Source organism: Pimephales promelas, chromosome 13 (genome assembly GCF_988280905.1).
Source record: "Pimephales promelas chromosome 13, fPimPro1.hap1.1, whole genome shotgun sequence".
Taxonomy (NCBI): Eukaryota; Metazoa; Chordata; class Actinopteri; order Cypriniformes; family Leuciscidae; genus Pimephales; species Pimephales promelas.
The window spans coordinates 5,488,989-5,507,822 of NC_142781.1; the positions used below are offsets into that span (position 1 = coordinate 5,488,989).

The following is an 18,834-nucleotide window of genomic DNA, read 5'->3' on the forward strand; positions in this document are numbered from 1 at the left end:
CATAGACGTGAGGTGGCAGAGTGCCCAGCGATCGGCCCTGGTACTGCTTGATGCTCTCTGGGGAATACAGCTTGGGAATCTCACAATATGGATTCACAGCAATCAGGATGTTGGCAACAAATGTCTAGAACACAAAATAACATAAACAGCAAGACAGGAACCAATGAGAAGAGAAACCAATCAGCAGAGAAGTATGCATTGGCAACAAAGAATATACTCACATAAATCTTATCTTTACTATAGCGCACACGGACATTATTTAAAAGCGTGGCTTCATTCAAGTACATCAACGAGCCTGTAACACACACACACACAAAACCATTAGTGAACAATGGTATCATTTCATCCAACACATGACCAACATGTTCATCTCAAACACATTGACACTTACAGTTGTCCTCCACATGTTTGTTGACGTCATCTTCAGCAGGGAAGACTTGATTGACAGAAGCTTGAAAGGTCTGGAACAGAGAAATGACTCGTTAACCGTACAGCATACTACAAGCCTGTGACAACCTGTGTGAAGTGCCACGCGCTTCCTCTTGCACATGCACAATCATACAACTCTCTGCTTGCACGTAACGTTAACGAGCACTTTAATCATCTGGATTCTACAAGTCAGTGGGAAAAAAGTGAGCAGTATTTGGAATCATGAAGCTCAGGTGTTGCTAGGGAGTTGTGGAGGGTGGCCAGGGTGTTGCTAGGGAACTCTATGCAGTTGCTTATTAATTGTGGTGACTAATTTGTGGCGTTCACAGTGTTGCTAGGGGGTTCTGGACGGTTTCTAAGCTGTAACTAGGTGTGTGCAAGTCAATTCTGAATGACAGAAAAAAATAGCACTTCTCTTCAAAAAGCTGCACACTTTAAATGGTTATTTATTTCTAAAGCACAGATGCAGGATTAGTTACATGCTGAAGCTTAAAGGGAAAGTCCACCCAAAAATGAAATTCTGTCATCATGTTGTTCCAAACCCATTGGACTTTCATTCATCTTTGAAACGTAAATAAAGATATTTTACTGTAGTTTGAGAATCCACTTCACCAAAACAATGATGACTCAAAGTTTATAGAGAAATGGTAGAGGACATTGTTTGATGTGCTTTATATGGCAAACACACACAGTAAATGAAAGCTCAACCGTATTTTCTTGATGTGAACACAAACCTCAGTGGTTCTCGTGCGTCAAGAAATAACAGCTGAGCTTCTGTTGACTGTAATGCATGAGCTCTATCAATACAGAAGTTGAACAAAAGCCTATATTAAATATGTTCATCATATAAAGTAGGGCTGGCCATTGACAATTTTTACAATTTGATTTACATTTTCCCAATTAAATCCCAATTAAATTAAAGGGTTAGTTCACCCAAAAATGAAAATTAAGTCATTAATTACTCACCCCCATGCTGTACCAACCCCGTAAGACCTTCGTTCATCTTCGGAACACAAATGAAGATATTTTTGATTAAATTTGAGAGCTGTATAACTACCACATTGGCTCCTAAGGGACTGCCTCTTGACGGCCCAGAAAGTCAATGAAGAAAATGTTTAAATATCCCAAGTGACTACCGTGGCTCAACTATACGTTTATCAAGCGACGAGAATACTTTTTGTGCGAAAAAACAAACAAAAATAACGAGTTTATTCGACTATTTCTTTTCTTCCTTGTAGGCCAGAAACGAGATTTCCACGACATATGCGCGAGAATTGCGATCTGAAGTAGTCTACAGCAGATAGCAATTCTCGCGCATGCGTCGTGGAAATCTAAGGAAATCTCGTTTCTGGCCTACAAGGAAGAAAAGAAATAGTCGAATAAACTCGTTATTTTTGTTTGTTTTTTCGGTCCCTTAGGAGCCAATGTGGTAGTTATACAGCTCTCAAATTTAATCAAAAATATCTTCATTTGTGTTCCGAAGACGAACGAAGGTCTTACGGGGTTGGTACAGCATGGGGGTGAGTAATTAATGACTTAATTTTCATTTTTGGGTGAACTAACCCTTTAAAGGTTAAAAGAAGAAAAATATAATGGATTTGTAATATTGCGCACATATTTAGCAAAATGCTCCTCTTATGGTGCGTTTACACCGGACGCGAATAGCGTCCTTTATATTTCATTGTTTAAGTCAATGCAAAGACGCGTTACGCGCGTAAAAAATTCATGCGGCGCGAATACGCCTCATTTCGCGCGAATTGAGCGTCTGGCACGTTAGGCACGTTAATGCGCGATACGCGCGAATGATTTAGTTAGTACTATTTGTGCATTCACGCGCAGCTCCTGGAGCGAGCAAATGGTGAAACTCGCCAAACGGTTCACCTCCGAAGGGTCCGGTGGACACATATATATGGCGACGATGATCCCCACGCCGCTGTTCTGAGTAAATACAGAGCAGTGACTCTCTCGATGTATGCTCGGTCGACATAAAAACAATGGCTGCCAACAGATTTCGATTCTGACGCGCGGCATGCGCGTACATTTCGCTTCAAACTTTTGTTTTTACGCACGTTAGTTTTACTCTTGACACGTGAATTAAAGGGTTAGTTCACCCAAAAATGAAAATTAAGTCATTAATTACTCACCCCCATGCTGTACCAACCCCGTAAGACCTTCGTTCGTCTTCGGAACACAAATGAAGATATTTTTGATTAAATTTGAGAGCTGTATAACTACCACATTGGCTCCTAAGGGACTGCCTCTTGACGGCCCAGAAAGTCAATGAAGAAAATGTTTAAATATCCCAAGTGACTACCGTGGCTCAACTATATGTTTATCAAGCGACGAGAATACTTTTTGTGCGAAAAAACAAACAAAAATAACGAGTTTATTCGACTATTTCTTTTCTTCCTTGTAGGCCAGAAACGAGACTTCCTTATAGATTTCCACGACGCATGCGCGAGAATTGCGATCTGAAGTAGTGTAAGCAGATCGCAAATCTCACGCATGCGTCGTGGAAATCTAAGGAAGTCTCGTTATACAGCTCTCAAATTTAATCAAAAATATCTTTATTTGTGTTCCGAAGACGAACGAAGGTCTTACGGGGTTGGTACAGCATGGGGGTGAGTAATTAATGACTTAATTTTCATTTTTGGATGAACTAACCCTTTAACACAAAGTGGTCAAGCGTCAAACTAGACGCGTCAGGCACGAATTTGATGCGCTATTCGCGTTCGGTGTGAACGCTGCATTAGTGTTAATGTTTCTAGTTATTGAGCTATAGTTGGTCACTGACTGGCTTTTCTGAGGTGAAAAAGATATGGGATCACATCTTTCTGCAGTTGAAACACTGATTGAGACATGATACAGATTTCACCATACCTTCTAATGTTCATTCATGTTTATTTGGTGCTGTAACTAGTAAAGAGGAAGAGATGATCGGATCAACTGAGGCGGTACAGAGATCTGTTGTGTAAGAATTGAGGTAAAAATATCCAAAAAAAATGAGCTACACGCATCAAAAGAATGAGAAGAAATAAGGTTGATGATGTCATTAAAAAACTGACAAGTTATAGTGCTGCCAAGATATTAACCTGAATTAGCATGCTAAATTACTAGCCCCGGCCCGGCAGGTGTCGTAATACCAATTTCGGCCATGGGAGGCGGTATGCGGGCGGGCAACATAACCACCAGACAAACTGCAGTACACGAACAACCCGCATGGCTTGTGTGTGTACTTGAACCTGATGTCAACCGTGTGGAAATACAGCCCACTACTACATTTCAGTTCAGGGAAGAGTTCAAAAAATGATTGGTCGACATTATCCATGAGGAATACATTTTTGTAAGTTGTAGCATACTGTATCTTTCAACAGTGTTCGTGTTCTTTTACCATTAGCTAGTAGAGATGATCGGTTCACGTGCGCTAGGGATCTGTCGTGTAACATTTACAAGCGCCAAAACGGTATTTATTGACTAACCTGCTCTGTCTAGTCTGTCGGTCTCCGTGTCCTTTTCTGTGCATGATAAAAATTGATGCGTGGCGTGAGTGTGTGAAAAGTGTCGATTGCGTGTCTCACGGTGAATTCGTGAGAGATGGCAGCTCTGAATGGCGCTAGCTTGGTCAACATCAGCGAATGCTGTCTGTCAAATTAATTCCAACTAATAATAAACATATAATATGAACAAAACGAATACCGTAAAACTTCAAATAATAGCCCGGGCTTTTATTTTCACATATCGTCGAAATGTAGCGGCTTGTATTTGAGACAGGCGTCTACGAGACGGCCTTTATAATTTAGTGTTGAGATGTTGTTCATTGAGTCTCTAATCTCGAAAAATCTCCAAATGCTCCACGTGAAACTGCGGTCTTCCAACCTTCGCGTCAATTGATTTGATTAATATGCTCAAGGGAGAAAGAGCAAATCAGCGCTCGCTCGTGTTGTTTGAAGACGTGAGAGTGCGCACGGCCGCGGCACAACTCACTTTCTGGAGGTACACTGCCCCCATCTGGTATGGAATAAGTAGTATGATTTGATTTTTTTTGACATATGGCACTTTTAAGTTGTATTTATTGTTTCGCGATAAAATTGATTGAATTTGAAATTTGAAATTGAATTTGAAATCTGAAACTTGATCTCTAATCTAATTTAATCACGTTGTGTTCACGCATCAACTGAAAACAGCAAAGAGTAAAAGATCAACCATTAGGATTTAAGAATTGATATTTGACAATCGATTAAAATCCAGAAAGCAATATTTTCAACCCAGCCCCAATAAAAAGCGAGATCGAGTCTCTTCTGAAGAATCGGACTAAACCACTTCCTCATGACTTTTTACGGTCACTTTATGAACTCTTTAAAGCATCAATCATCTTAAATCATTTGTGTTCTGAAGATGAACGAAAGTCTTACGGGTTTGGACTGACATGAGGGTGAGCAGTTACTGTTAGAATTTACATTTTTTGGGTGAACTATCCCTTTAACACTAAGGGCCCGTCCACACGAAGACGCGTTTCGCTATATACGTATGATTTTTTTGTCGTATTGGCGTTTCGTCCACACGGATCCGGCGTTTTGAGAGAGTAAAACCGCTATTTTTTTGAAACCAGGTCCCAAAGTGGATAAATCTGAAAACGACACCTTTGCAGTTTCGTGTGTACAGCCAATCCGTATATTATGTGAAACGATGATGTCATCACATCACGTGTCGGCTGCGTCAATGCCATCTTCGTCTTCTTGGTTCGTATACACCGTGCAAGGTTATGCGCATGCTCAATGTCTTCTTCTACATGTACAGTGTATCTCTGTGGAAGAATTACAGCGCCCCATACTGGTCTGGCATATATACTACATATATATATATGAGTCATTTGAAATTTTCTTCTAGAATGATCATTTTTATCAAGCTTGTATATTTAAGTTCAGTGATTTCACTTAAATGGCAATGATAATTACATATTAATTGTTATTTAAGTGAAATTACTGAACTTAAATATACAAGCTTGATAAAAATCATCATTAAAGAAGAAAATTTCAAATGGCATTTAGAGGCTTTTGCATCTGAACTCTTCATATATATGCCAGTGTGGACGTGGCCTTAGGGTCTGATAGCAATCCTGATGCTTGCCTTGGCAAACACAACTACCACTAATTATCTACGGTTCCCACTTTATGTATTCCACCTCCACGCTTCTGTTGTGATATCAGACAATAGTGTGTCTTCCACACACACATACACACTTGTAGCGTGTAAACAGACAGCCCATTGTGCTTTCACAGCCCGGCGACATCACACTGCACACAAATCACATGGGCGAGATGTAATGCTGCACACAACACGCTGTCTTGTTGTCAGATGTGAACACACACACACACACACACACACACACACAGAGAGAGTTATTGCTACTGTAATGTGTGTAAAGCTCCAGAGAGGGCAGGACTCCACATGGGCCACAGGAAGTGTTTGCAGCAGCGCTGAGTGAAAACACACAGATTTAAATCATTCTGCTCCTTTCGCAAACAATCTGTGAAGTGCAAAAAATGTTTTTGACGGAAACATGACAAAAATGCAAGTAACTCATTATGGGATCACATTAGCAGTTCCTTGTTTTGAAAGCACAAGCTTTTTACTAAAAGCCCTTTAAATCAACAGAACTTTCCCTGTGGAATGCGGTTTTTAATGAGATTTCACTGGTGTTCCTTGACAACCAGTAAGAGACCGAGCGCTTTCATTTCCACCCTGAACTATAAGTCCTGTCTGGCTTTGATTTCCACAGAACTGTGGCTCCTATTCCCCCTTCCACACTTGAAATGAAGTAAATTTTGTATACTACTTTGTGTGCTTAAGGTTTGTGAAACATACACATTTTAATCATTACTACTGACCATTCTTAGTTAAAGATACACATTTTAAATAATACATTAAAACTAACATTCAGAAATTGTAGTAAAGTTCAGTTAAATGCAAAACTTCCTTTCATGACGGCCCAGGCTGAAAGCAATGACAACTTGCAGCTCAGTGAGTCAGTCGTTTAAAGATTCATTAACCGCTCTAATGGATTCAGTTCAGGAGTTCAGGAGTCATTAGAATAATTTAAACCGGTAACGTGAGTTTTTTAACGCGAGTTCAACTGGCTCATAATCAAGCACAGTCATTTGTTTGTGTCAGTGCGAGAGAGGTTTTATGTACATGGTCATATTTTCTCGTCAGAACTCATTTAGACCGCAGCAGATTCACAAAGCTGTGCAGGAAACACTGTTTTCAGTGGTTCCTAACTGTTGAGCTGCAATCTAGAAATGGCCACCAGGTCTGTTCTCAACAAGTCAAACTAGATGCAAAACTAGATGCAAATAATAACTATAGAATTCTGCATCATTATGACTGCAAAATGCTAAATCATAAGCAGGCATAAGTCGTTCACTTTTAAAAAATCTTTTCCTGATAATTTACTCACCCCCATGTCATCCAGGATGTCCACGTCTTTCTTTCTTCAGTTGAAAATAAATTAAGGTTTTTGATGAAAACATTCCAGGATTTTCTCCATATAATGGACTTCAATGGGAACCAAACGGTTCAAGGTCCAAATGAGAGTTTCAGTGCCGCTTCAATGGGCTTTAAACGTCACGAGACGATGAATAAGGGTCTTATCTAGGACCCTTCGAGTCATGACTCGAAAAAAGATTTGTTCATTTTGATGAACAAGTTCGAACAGGAGAGTCATGAACTCTCATCACAGAACAGAGCAAGGCGAGCATTTGTGCTTCTAAAACTTAAACTTTTTTATTTATTTTTTAAATGACAGATCATTTCGCTTCATAAGACCCTTATTCATCGTCTGGTGTCGTTTAAAGCCCTTTGAAGCCGCACTGAAACTCTCATTTGGACCTTGAACCGTTTGGTTCCCATTGAAGTCCATTATATGGAGAAAAATCCTGGAATGTTTTCATCAAAAACCGTAATTTCTTTTCGACTGAAGAAAGAAAGACATGGACATCCTGGATGACATGGGGGTGAGTAAATTATCAGCAAAAGTTTTTTTTAAAAGTGAACAACCTGAGGAGAAACTAATTCTCACATAAAAGGTTGTGTCCAATCCAAGATGCAAATTCATCGGTCACTTATGAATCTCAGACAATTAGACAGATGTTAGCATGAGGAAGTTGTGTGACGAGACCCTCAAAAACCACAGTCCGACACAAAGTAGAAAAACAAAGATAAACATGGTGTGTGGCAAACACAATGCGTACACAAGTTCTGCGTTTGGTGAGCTAATAAAATAACTCGAATCTAATAATTATTTCTGTGGTGAAATGCGGGGGAATAAGCTTTGCGTTTAAAGAACTAATCAAATATTTCGTCTTGTGGCAAGTATATTATTTACTCATTTGGCAAGTAACCATGTAATAAGCGGGATAATGTACATCCAGCCGGTTGTTATATCAGAATAAACTCCTTCAGGCTGACGGAAGACCTGATCCTGATCACCCTGTCTGGGTTTATTCTGAGATAACAACCGGTTGGATGTACATTATCCCACTTATTATTACACGATATTACAGTTACTTGCCACATAAGTTTTCCCCCAGATTTTTTACCAACTGCCATTCCCTGTTTCATTAAATATCTCTCACTAAGCTCTTGAGACTACAGCATGTACTTCCATTGGATAATGAGTAACATTTTCTGATGTAACTAGAAGCATTCGTGTACGTTTCAGCTTTAAAGGTGACGCTGTGTATTTCTGCAGAAGCTCCTCCTCACCTTCCCTTTCTGGTTGAGAGGTTCGATGGTCAGACTATCGGCACTGATGTCGATGATTCTTCCCAGCTGGAACCCATCTGCAGGGTGGGGCGCCCACACCGGCTTTCCATCGTCCATTTCACCGCTGAGGAAAAAAAACAATGTCAACAATCAAATACCAATGGAAGATTCTTTCATAAAAAGTAATTAAAACAATTTATACTATGGGGCTGTTGAATGCTTAAATCTGATTGGTTGACAAACGTTCTAAGGTGTGCAATTATTTTCAGGTAAAGCGGCTAGTTCAGGTAAAGTAGTTCCAGGAAGGTATCACCAAAGGATTTGGCAAAGGATCTCCAAAGGATTTTAGTAGTGGTGCACGATATATCGGCCGCCGATACAATATCGGCCGATTTGGTCAATTTTTTACACATCGGTATCATTCCGATGTCAAAATAGGGCCGATGTGAACAGGCCGATGATCATCCCTGTGTATTTGACGTGCGTGTAGGTGTGAGTGTGGGGGCGGGGATGTTTGTTTTTGCACGCGTATTAAAAGCGCAAGTGCGTTTAAACATCAAGCCACGAAGACGGGAACTGGTGAGCTGTTTTCTGCCAGCCTTCCTAATGCGTATTTTTGTCCCGCCAAAGCCATATTTGACCGGGTAAGTGATGTAGATGAGTGACTGCTGCGCTTGTTTAACTGAGGGAACAAGAGAGAGTGAAAGCACTGGTCACGCGCGCCGTCTTCAAAATGTCTTGCTCTCTCTCTCTCTCCCTCCCTCCCGCATGTTTATGAATTGAGTTGACTGAATATCTTTGACAATACACGACGGTAAAAGGTCGGAAGACCGAAGTTTTTTTCTTCTGAACTACTGGTTGTGAATTGTGAAACCACACTTTCAATAAACCAAAAAAATCTATCTGTTGATGAAATGTTTTCTGTGTCGACTGTCGAGACCATAGACTGTAAAAATAGGTCGAGACAAATCTCGTGCGATGTTCTAAACTGCCTGGATAATCACAACGTGTGCCGTGGTTCCGTTAATGACACGTCCGATCCGCGAACTAATGACTCCTTTGAACCGATTCACTTTAATGAATGGTTAAAACAACTGATCTGTCCAACACTGAGCTCAAGATACATAAATCGACAACACTTTACAATAAGGTTCCATTTATTAAAGTGTACATTAAATGTACACTTTAATAAATGGAACCTTATTGTAAAGTGTAAGGTTAATGGATTAATAGAATGTTAACAAATTTTGTTAACATTCTATTAATATTAGTTTCTATGCAGATTTACTCCATGACAAAACTACCCCAGTCATTCTAGAATGATTCATTCTTTCCAAATAGAGCAATTCAAGTAATCTGGTGAAATTGTTTTTATATCACAATATATATCGCAGAAAAATAAAACATCACAATGTCATTTTTTACCAATATCGTGCAGCCCTAATCCTCGCTATGTGTTTTCTATACAGGGATATCGACATCGGTAAATATCGGTATCGGCCATAACAGCAATGTTAATATCGGTTATCGGTATCGGCCACAAATTTTCACATCGGTGCATCACTAGATTTTCGTTACAGCGAACAACAGCAAAAGAACCAAAACCCACAATGACACTGACCCGGCAGATAAATATAGTAAACAATAGGATTAAAACAACTTATTTCCATGTTTTCTGCGACAAAATTACGTTTTTATTATCGACCAAAAGCACATACTCACTTTCTCCCACTCAAAGGCACACACACACAGTACGGACACACCCTTGCACAGAAACTTGTTGTCAGTGCTGCTCTAATGATTTTATCAGTAAAAAAGTTTAACAACTTAAAAGCAACATGACATTTCTAACTAGCGAGGACATTACACCGCTGTTCTTGAAGCAGATAAACATACAGCTTCGCTATTAGAAGTGACACTGTTGGAAGACACACTCTCAATCTCAATCTCTCTCTCTCTCTCTGCATTAGACTGCGATCAGTGGCTCAAGACCATGTTACAGGCTCCAAAATGACGTTTAGCAATTAAACAAGGGAGGCTTGGGATTAGATGAGTCAGAAATTAGTCTTACACACAATAGTGTTTTAAGGACAAAGACCTGACAAATATCACCTGAACAATGTCTTGAGGTGTGGTGAACATACTGTAGTAAAAGTGGAATAATTGACTCCGGGTCGTTGAATTATTAGAAAATAATGCATACCTGAGGTGTAACATCATCACCAGTATTATACCACCTCGGATACGCATTATTTTCAAATAATTCAACGGACAGTTGTCAAATTACTCTTTACAATGTATAACAAAACAAGTAATTACTATACATTTAAATACAAAATTACATGCAAACATATTTAAAGCAAAGTTTAATGGCATTTATAACTATTTCAATATACAGGTCTTTTATCGGATTCTATATGATAAATATTGTAAATCTTCTTCTTTTTTTTTTAAATCATACTGTAAAAATGATCAAAACTTTGCAGTTGTATATTTGATTTGATTTTGCTATTGCTATTTTAAGAAAACTAAATGCACTGACAAATTGAAATGTGAAAATTATGTGGTTAAATTATTCACAATTTCAATTCAACAATCTCAAAGAGACGTTTAAGACATTTGATTATTTAGTTTTATATGTTTTTACGATTTACTTGGTTTTATAATTTGTGGTCATATTGGGATGGGTTTCATTAGAAAGACTAATGACTACTGAGGGAAAGATAAATGGAGCAAAACACAGAGCGGTGCTTTATCCAGATCACTTAACTCAGATTTCAGAACGAACAAATCTTTCTGCATGACATCAAGCCAAAGTACAGCGAGGAGAACAATAGAGTGACTGTGGTGCAAGTCTACAAACGTCTCAATAAAACACATTTTAAAAACACCGTCTCATTATTCTCACAATTAACCAACTATTTTCTATGACTTTTACCCCGATAAACTCCTAATTACTGCTTATTAATAATAGTTAGTGTTAGTGTTAGGGTTACAGGATGTAGAATTTGGTCATGCAAAATGCAAGATGTGCTTTGTATCATCGTCATGCTGGAAGATTCAGTTTAAGCTTCCTGACAGAGTCAGTCAGGTGTTGATTTAATATCTGCTGCTATTTGGTGGAGTTTATGATACCGTGTATCATAAGTTGTCCAGGGTCTTTGAAAAATACAAATTAGCCCCACAACATTAGAGATCCACCACTATACTTCACAGTGAGGTACTTTTCTACATCGCTGTGTTTCTGTCTGTGCCAAAGATAAATGGCATAGATAGTTTGTTTTCAAACTTTCAATTGATTTACTTGAACTAAAACTGAAAAAAAGAAAGCAGCAAATTTAATTTTTCCCTTTTTAGGGAATTTAAGTGCTCTGGTCTCGGCTTCTAAATGCGTTTGCATAATTTTGGTTTACTGTATTAGTATTTATACACTGATGATGAATGTTGTGTAAGTAGATGATCACTTGTCAAATAAAAGTGATCTTCTTCAGTTAGTGCAAGTCCGTCCCGCCAGTAGTTTTGAACAGTCGATGAAGAACACGGGCTCTCAACTCTTCGTTAACTCTTCGTTAGTTTTGATATAGGAACTGTTGTTATCTAGTAAGTTTGTTTATAATGTACCTCTTTTTTCCCAGTAGATCATTCATTGTAGTGAGTATAACTGGAAAGTAATGGAGGTTGTTTTAAATCTCCAGCTTTATAGCAAGTAGGACTCTAGTACTAGACACATTTTAATGCTAGCAAAAACACTTCTTGCTATTTTTACATCCGGCTGCTTTTGCCAGTGCTTTGCTGCAAGCTTTATGTGTGTGAGGCATATTTCTCCATCCAGTGGTCTGACTATTTGAGTGTGTAAAAAAAAGTCAACAAATGTGGCATTGATTCAACAAGGTGCTGAAAGCACCACATTCTTTAGAAATGTTGGCGACTCATATTGATAGGATAGCATCTTGCAGTTGATGGAGATTTGTCGGCTGCACATCCAGGGCACGAAGCTCCCGTTCCACCACATCCCAAAGATGCTCTATTGGGTTGAGATCTGGTGACTGCGGGGGCCATTTTAGTACAGTCAACTCATTATCATATTCAAGAAACCAATTTGAAATGATTCCAGCTTTGTGACATGGTGCATTATCCTGCTGGAAGTAGCCATCAGAGGATGGGGACATGGTGGCCATAAAAAGATGGACATGGTCAGAAACAATGCTCAGGTAGGCTGTGGCATTTAAACGATGCCCAATTGGCACTAAGGGGCCTAAAGTGTGCCAAGAAAACATCCCCTACACCATTACACCACCATCCTGCACAGTGGTATCAAGGCATGATGGATCCATGTTCTCATTCTGTTTACGCCAAATTCTGACTCTACCATCTGAATGTCTCAACAGAAATCGAGACTCATCAGACCAGGCAACATTTTTCCAGTCTTCAACTGTCCAATTTTGGTGAGCTCTTGCAAATTGTCGCCTCTTTTTCCTATGTGTAGTGGAGATGAGTGGTACCCGGTGGGGTCTTCTGCTGTTGTAGCCCATCTGCCTCAAGGTTGTGTGTGTTGTGTCTTCTTCACAAATGCTTTGCTGCATACCTCGGTTGTAACGAGTGGTTATTTCAGTCAAAGTTGCTCTTCTATCAGCTTGAATCAGTCGGCCCATTCTCCTCTGACCTCTCGCATCAACAAAGCATTTTCGCCCACAGGACTGCCGCACACTGGATGTTTTTCCCTTTTCACACCATTCTTTGTAAACCCTAGAAAAGTTTGGGTGTGAAAATCCCAGTAACTGAGCAGATTGTGAAATACTCAGACACCAACAACCATTCCACACTCAAAATTGCTTAAATCACCTTTCTTTCCCATTCCGACATTCAGTTTGGAGTTCAGGAGATTGTCTTGACCAGGACCACACCCCTAAATGCAAATGCAGCTAAACAACTGCCATGTGATTGGTTGATTAGAGAATTGCATTAATGAGAAATTGAACAGGTGTTCCTAATAATCCTATAGGTGAGTGTAGTGGCCGTACTAACCTCACAATTTACAAAGTACAATATTTGTCAATGATGCTCAGGATCTGCTGCACACAATATCATCTGCCACTGTGTTATCAGTTAACTCTCGTCACGTGATAAGAGCAATCTGACTCTTGCTGCGACTCTGCAGCTCGTGCTGTATGGAACAGAGCGGACGCTTTCAGTTTATAATTGTAGCGTTTGTCAGCCAACTGAACTAATTGTTTGTCATTTATATAAAAATTTTAAAAAATAAAACGGCAGTGGGGGCGGAGCTGCGGTGGCAAATATGTAATGTAATTGGCGTACAAATAAAAAAAACACTTAAAAGACATCGACTAAAAGACATAAAACTCTGATTTAGATTTCATTCAGTTATGTTTATTATTATTATATTAATCATGTGACCGATTTTCCACCTTCTGTCAGTTAAAGCTAACTGCTCTACTACTCAGAATGTGTTTTACGGTCTGAAGTCTGTAGACTTGCTTATGAAATTCAGCTGTCTTGCTTACTACTAGGGTTGGGTATCGTTTGAATTTGAACGATTCTGATTCCGATTCCGATTCCTTGTTTCGATTCCGGTTCCTAACGATTCTCGATTCCGATTCTTTTAAAGAGGCAGGATCAAAAAAGTTTAGCTAACCTTGCTAACCAACGGTCTTTCTGAAGGAAATAATCCTTTCTGAAGGAAATACTCCTTTTGTCGCAAATTTTGCATTTTGCCGAGATTTCGTTATTTTTAGAAAAGTGAAGCCACACTTTGGACCGCCGACGTAAGGTACTCATGTTCGACTCGCGCGGTTATGCCAACACTTCCGGTAGACGCTTCTTCGTTGGTGTTGTTCAGCGGTTTCTTCTTCTGCTCGGCGGACTGTGAATATCGAAACTAGGAATCGAAATTTTAACTTTTGAACGATTCCGGGAAAAACGAAAAGTTAGTCCCGATTCCAATCGATACTCGATTCTCGATACCTAACCCTACTTACTACACCTCGAGAAGTAAAGGAAATCAATGTCAACGTGGCACACTTGGGTCAGGGTAAGGTGGGTTAGGTGTGTCCTTCCTGAAATGACAACCACCACCCATTTTTAATCACAGTTAAAAGTAAAGGAATTCTTCAGGCAAGCGTCCTGGACGGGTAAGTCACAGTATCAGCCCACATCCAGGTCAAAAAAGATGGAGCACAGCTGACAAATTGTAAGCAGACGCCAGATGCGTATTGTGCAAGTCCCAGATCACGTCTCCCAAAACCAGTTTGGCAGTGAAACAGCCTCTGGCTCCAGGATTGACAAGCCAGAGCAAGATCACTACAAAGCTGTGGAGTTGCTACCTTCCCCATCTCACACTGAATCACCACACTCATCGCCTTCCAGACTCACCTGGAGACTTTAACAACATCCACTCTCTGTGTTTTTATTCGAATGAAATACTTCTCTTCTGTGCATCAGTGACTACGTTTACATGCAGCCAATAACCCGTTCAAAACCGGGATATTAGCAATAACCCGGTCGCGAACGGCCATGTAAACACTGGCAAAAACCAGAATATGCTCATATCCCGGATTTTAAAAACCGGGATATTATACCTGGGGTACCCCTTTTCTAACCCGAATTTTTGGTCATGTAAACACGTATCGGCATATCGCCATAGTGATTTGTGTTATGTGCATGTTCTATTCGCAAGGAATCTTGGTCTTTTGAGTAGAGAAACTTCTCGGCGCATACAAAAATCCGTGTGCAGTATACCGGAAGTAAACATGGCGAGACACAGCACAGCATACTTTGAGCGAGGTCAGTCACGTTACCAGCATCAAAGCGCAAACAAAGGCGATCGCTATCTGCCCCGAACTATTCATTATCCGCGTGCTGCTGCTGTTAATGTCTTTGGATACAGGAAGAAGAATCGGAAATTACGCAAGTCCGTACGTCTAGACGCTAACCACGCGTCGCCATTTTCATCGGGATATTGTAATTGACCCTTCGCTAAGCCCCGCCCTCTCTAGTTACTGTTGCTACGCCTGTCAAGCTTTCACGGCTGGCCCATCTATTATAATGTGGATGCACCCGGTGTCAGACATTCCCAATGAGATAATTAGTCATTTTCGGCGAACAAGTGAAATATCTGAGAGAGCAAGACAAAAGGGACTACAGTATGCATTTGAGGGATATATTCACGACATTCAATGCAACCGATTAGAGAATAATTTCTTAAAAATTGAAGTTAAAGCCTAACGTTATAGTCCCAGCGCGAGCAGCAGCGCCTCATACGCTGACCGATCAAATGGAAAACACAAATTGAGTAACAGCTATGTTCATACAGAGCAGGGTATGTGAAAATAATCGTAATAATTATAAATCAAACAGCTTATCAATAAATCTTGAGGAATAACACTAATACCGGAGAGCCGCGATCGGATTGGGTTAAGTTAAGGGGTAACGTTAGTAGGACGTCGATTAACAAAATGCTGAAATATATTTTAAAGTAAGTCAGTGAGCCTTTGTCTTGTCTCTTTAATCGTCTTATTTTACGTTATATCATTATGACCAAAGAACCGTCAATATTTCCAAGCAATACTGTAGGTGTTTTTGTTAAGCATGTCGACATTTACCAGAATGGGTCTCGCACATAGATGCTAGATCACTAGGGTTGGGTATCGAGAATCGAGTATCGATTGGAACCGAGACTAACTTTTCGTTTTTCCCGGAATCGTTCAAAAGTAAAAATTTCGATTCCTAGTTTCGATATTCACAGTCCACCGAGCGGAAGAAGAAACCGCTGAACAACACCAACGAAGAAGCGTCTACCGGAAGTGTTGGCATAACCACGCGAGTCGAACATGAGTAGCTTACGTCGGCGATCCAAAGTGTGGCTTCACTTTTCTAAAAATAACGAAATCTCGGCAAAATGCAAAATTTGTGACAAAAGGAGTATTTTTACAGAAGGAGTGTTTCCTTCAGAAAGGATTATTTCCTTCAGAAAGACCGTTGGTTAGCAAGGTTAGCTAAACTTTTTTGACCCTGCCTCTTAAAAGAATCGGAATCGAGAATCGTTAGGAACTGGAATCGAAACAAGGAATCGGAATCAGAATCGTTCAAATTCAAACGATACCCAACCCTATAGATCACGCCAATCATTTCTCCCCTTGGCTTTTAGATTTTCTGGAAGGAAAACAATTCCTCTCCCCCATCAAAACTTTTAGTATACCGGTATCAGATTTGCACAATCCATACGCACAATGCTTCAGCATGTTCCCTCGTTCGAAAGCTTGCCAGACCTCCCGTGCATAGTTACGGTTGCTAAGACATGATTGGCCAGTGGCGGTTTTCGGGCGTGGCTTAGCGAAGGGTCAATTCCGTGTACAGGAGAAACTCTGCTCACGCATGTAAACGGGTTATTCCTAATGTTTCAGAAACCCCAATATTGACCGTAACCCGAAAATTGGCTGCATGTAAACGTAGTCACTGTGAATGCCACCGCTACACATGCTCTGAATGACGCCTTTAGATCCAACACTTGGTTAGTGTTTGGAATTTTGCCCCAACACTGATGTCCTCTTTTCCTTAAGCTCAAGACCAGGCCAAAGTTCACAAAGTAACTTATTGTCCAGGTTGTAAAATTTATTGAGTATAACTGGATCTAGGCAAAGTGAACGCATTATTTCTTCCTGGTCTCGTGTTGCTGTATAATCATTTCCATTTATGGGTCAATGACATAAGAGTGTCCATAATAAAGATAAGGCAAAATCTAGTTTAACAGTTTCTTTGTATGTATTCATGTTCATTTAACTCGGTTTGGAAAAACCTTTTTACTTAATCAATGGTTACACTCAGGGGTTGATATTAACACCCGCCAACCCACCAAATGCGAGTGGATTTCAGCTGTGGCGTCACTCCTACTTGCCTCTTTGGTGGGTTGAATTTTATATAATATACATTTTTCAGTTGTAATTGAACACTGGCTGGTTGTGTACTTGAAAATTTACTTGCAAAGGTTACTAACTGCAGCAATAAAGCAGCAAAAACATGGTTTAGAAATATTACTTGAGAAGCAAATCAACATTTTACAATGATTTCTGAAGGATCACGTGAAACTGAAGACTGTAATAATAACGATACTGTAATAATGTCACAATATTACTGTTTTTACTGTATCAAATAAATGCAGTTTTGCTGAGCATTGGAGACTTATTTCAAAAACATTAAAAAAAAAATCTTAATTATTTCAAACTTTTAACCGGTAGTATACTTCCTAGGTGATGGGAAGTCAAATTCTGTTCTTTTCAAAAATGGTTCTTTTGGACAGTCCACTTCAATGAACCAGTTTTAAAAAAAAAAATATCACACAAGGACATCATATATACAATTATATTATGTTATTAAAGCACCCAATAATGATATTCTACGTGTCTATAAAGGTAATAAACTAGTATTAATCAACATATCCTTTGACATGACCCATAAAAAAAATCATAAAAATCAATCAGCTATATCAGCAGCTCATCGTTTCTTCGGGGACATGTCAGAGTCCGGACTGTATCCTCAGTTCAGTGTCCTGGTGACTCGAGATCTGATGTATCCATTAACCGTCTCTTGCTATCAGTACTGCCGTTGACTTGACTCCAGAACTACTGCCATCGGATCACTGTTAGATTTACTATAGGTTGCTTTATGATTTCCAGAAACATCCATTTTGACCCTTTATGAACCCCTCGGCACATAGTTCTTCTTAGCCTGACGGAAAGACTGTCGTCAGTTCAGTGGATGTTGAACTGGAGCGCTGAATGAGTTGGCAAATACAGGCATCATAGGATCATTTACTCCTGGATATTGGCTCATTTCGAGTCGGAGTGACTGTCAGGCACATCTGAAAGTGACTTGAGTAACTGTTCTGATTTGAGCCATGAACGGTTTCAGGCGGTTCAGTCCGATTGGTTGAACTGGTTTAATAAATCAATTTCTTGAAACGGTCTCTCAGTTTGGCTAGATTCCAGTAATTCCAGTGAACACAAACCTGAATGCTACACCTTACATTGGAATTATAGAAGTAACCCTTTCCTTCGTTGCTGTAACAGCTTCTGTTTGTCTGGGAAGGCCTTTCTAGGATGTTTGGACATGGATGCAGAGCTTTGCTCCCATTCAGACACCAATTCAATCTCAAAGCTGTTCAGTGAGTTCAAGTCTGGGGTTTGCGCAGGCCAGTCAAGCTTTTCCACAATAGACTCAGTAAAGCATTGCAATACAGACCTTGCTTTGTGCACAGGAACACTGAATAGCTGAAATAGAAACTATTGGCAAAAAAAAAATAACTCGCTATTTGATCTCAGAAATTACTGGAATAACTTAACATGTGCCATGTTCACACTCACAGCATTAAAGTCATGACTGAAATCCTGCAGTTTGATAGTTCTATCTAAAATGAAAATAGAATTTCAGCACGAATATCTTCCCTTTATACGAATACAACAATTTAACATGGAATCTTGATGTTTGGGTTCAGCTGGGGTCCATTAAATTCACTAAATCTGAAGTTTGTTACACAGCAAATAGACACATTTTTCGATTGAGAGTAGAAATGTTAAAAACAACAACATGTATCATGATTATCATATTGTTGGATCTGATATTGTTGGA

General features: G+C 39.7%; 1 protein-coding gene across 7 annotated transcripts in view; it reads right to left on the bottom strand.

The window, feature by feature from the left end:
* The window catches only part of myo6a (myosin VIa), an 87,816-nt gene that overhangs the window by 48,746 nt on the left and 20,236 nt on the right, over nucleotides 1-18,834 (bottom strand). For all 7 annotated transcript variants that reach the window (XM_089118365.1, XM_089118363.1, XM_089118360.1 and 4 more), the window contains exons 2-5: nucleotides 8,194-8,317; nucleotides 392-461; nucleotides 222-295; nucleotides 1-124 (exon numbers count right to left, since the gene is read on the bottom strand). The exon at nucleotides 1-124 is cut by the window's left edge and continues 6 nt beyond it. In XM_089118365.1, coding sequence (XP_088974491.1) covers nucleotides 1-124; nucleotides 222-295; nucleotides 392-461; nucleotides 8,194-8,310 — 385 coding nt within the window. In that variant the 5' untranslated portion in view covers nucleotides 8,311-8,317. The remainder of the gene's footprint in view (nucleotides 125-221; nucleotides 296-391; nucleotides 462-8,193; nucleotides 8,318-18,834) is intronic.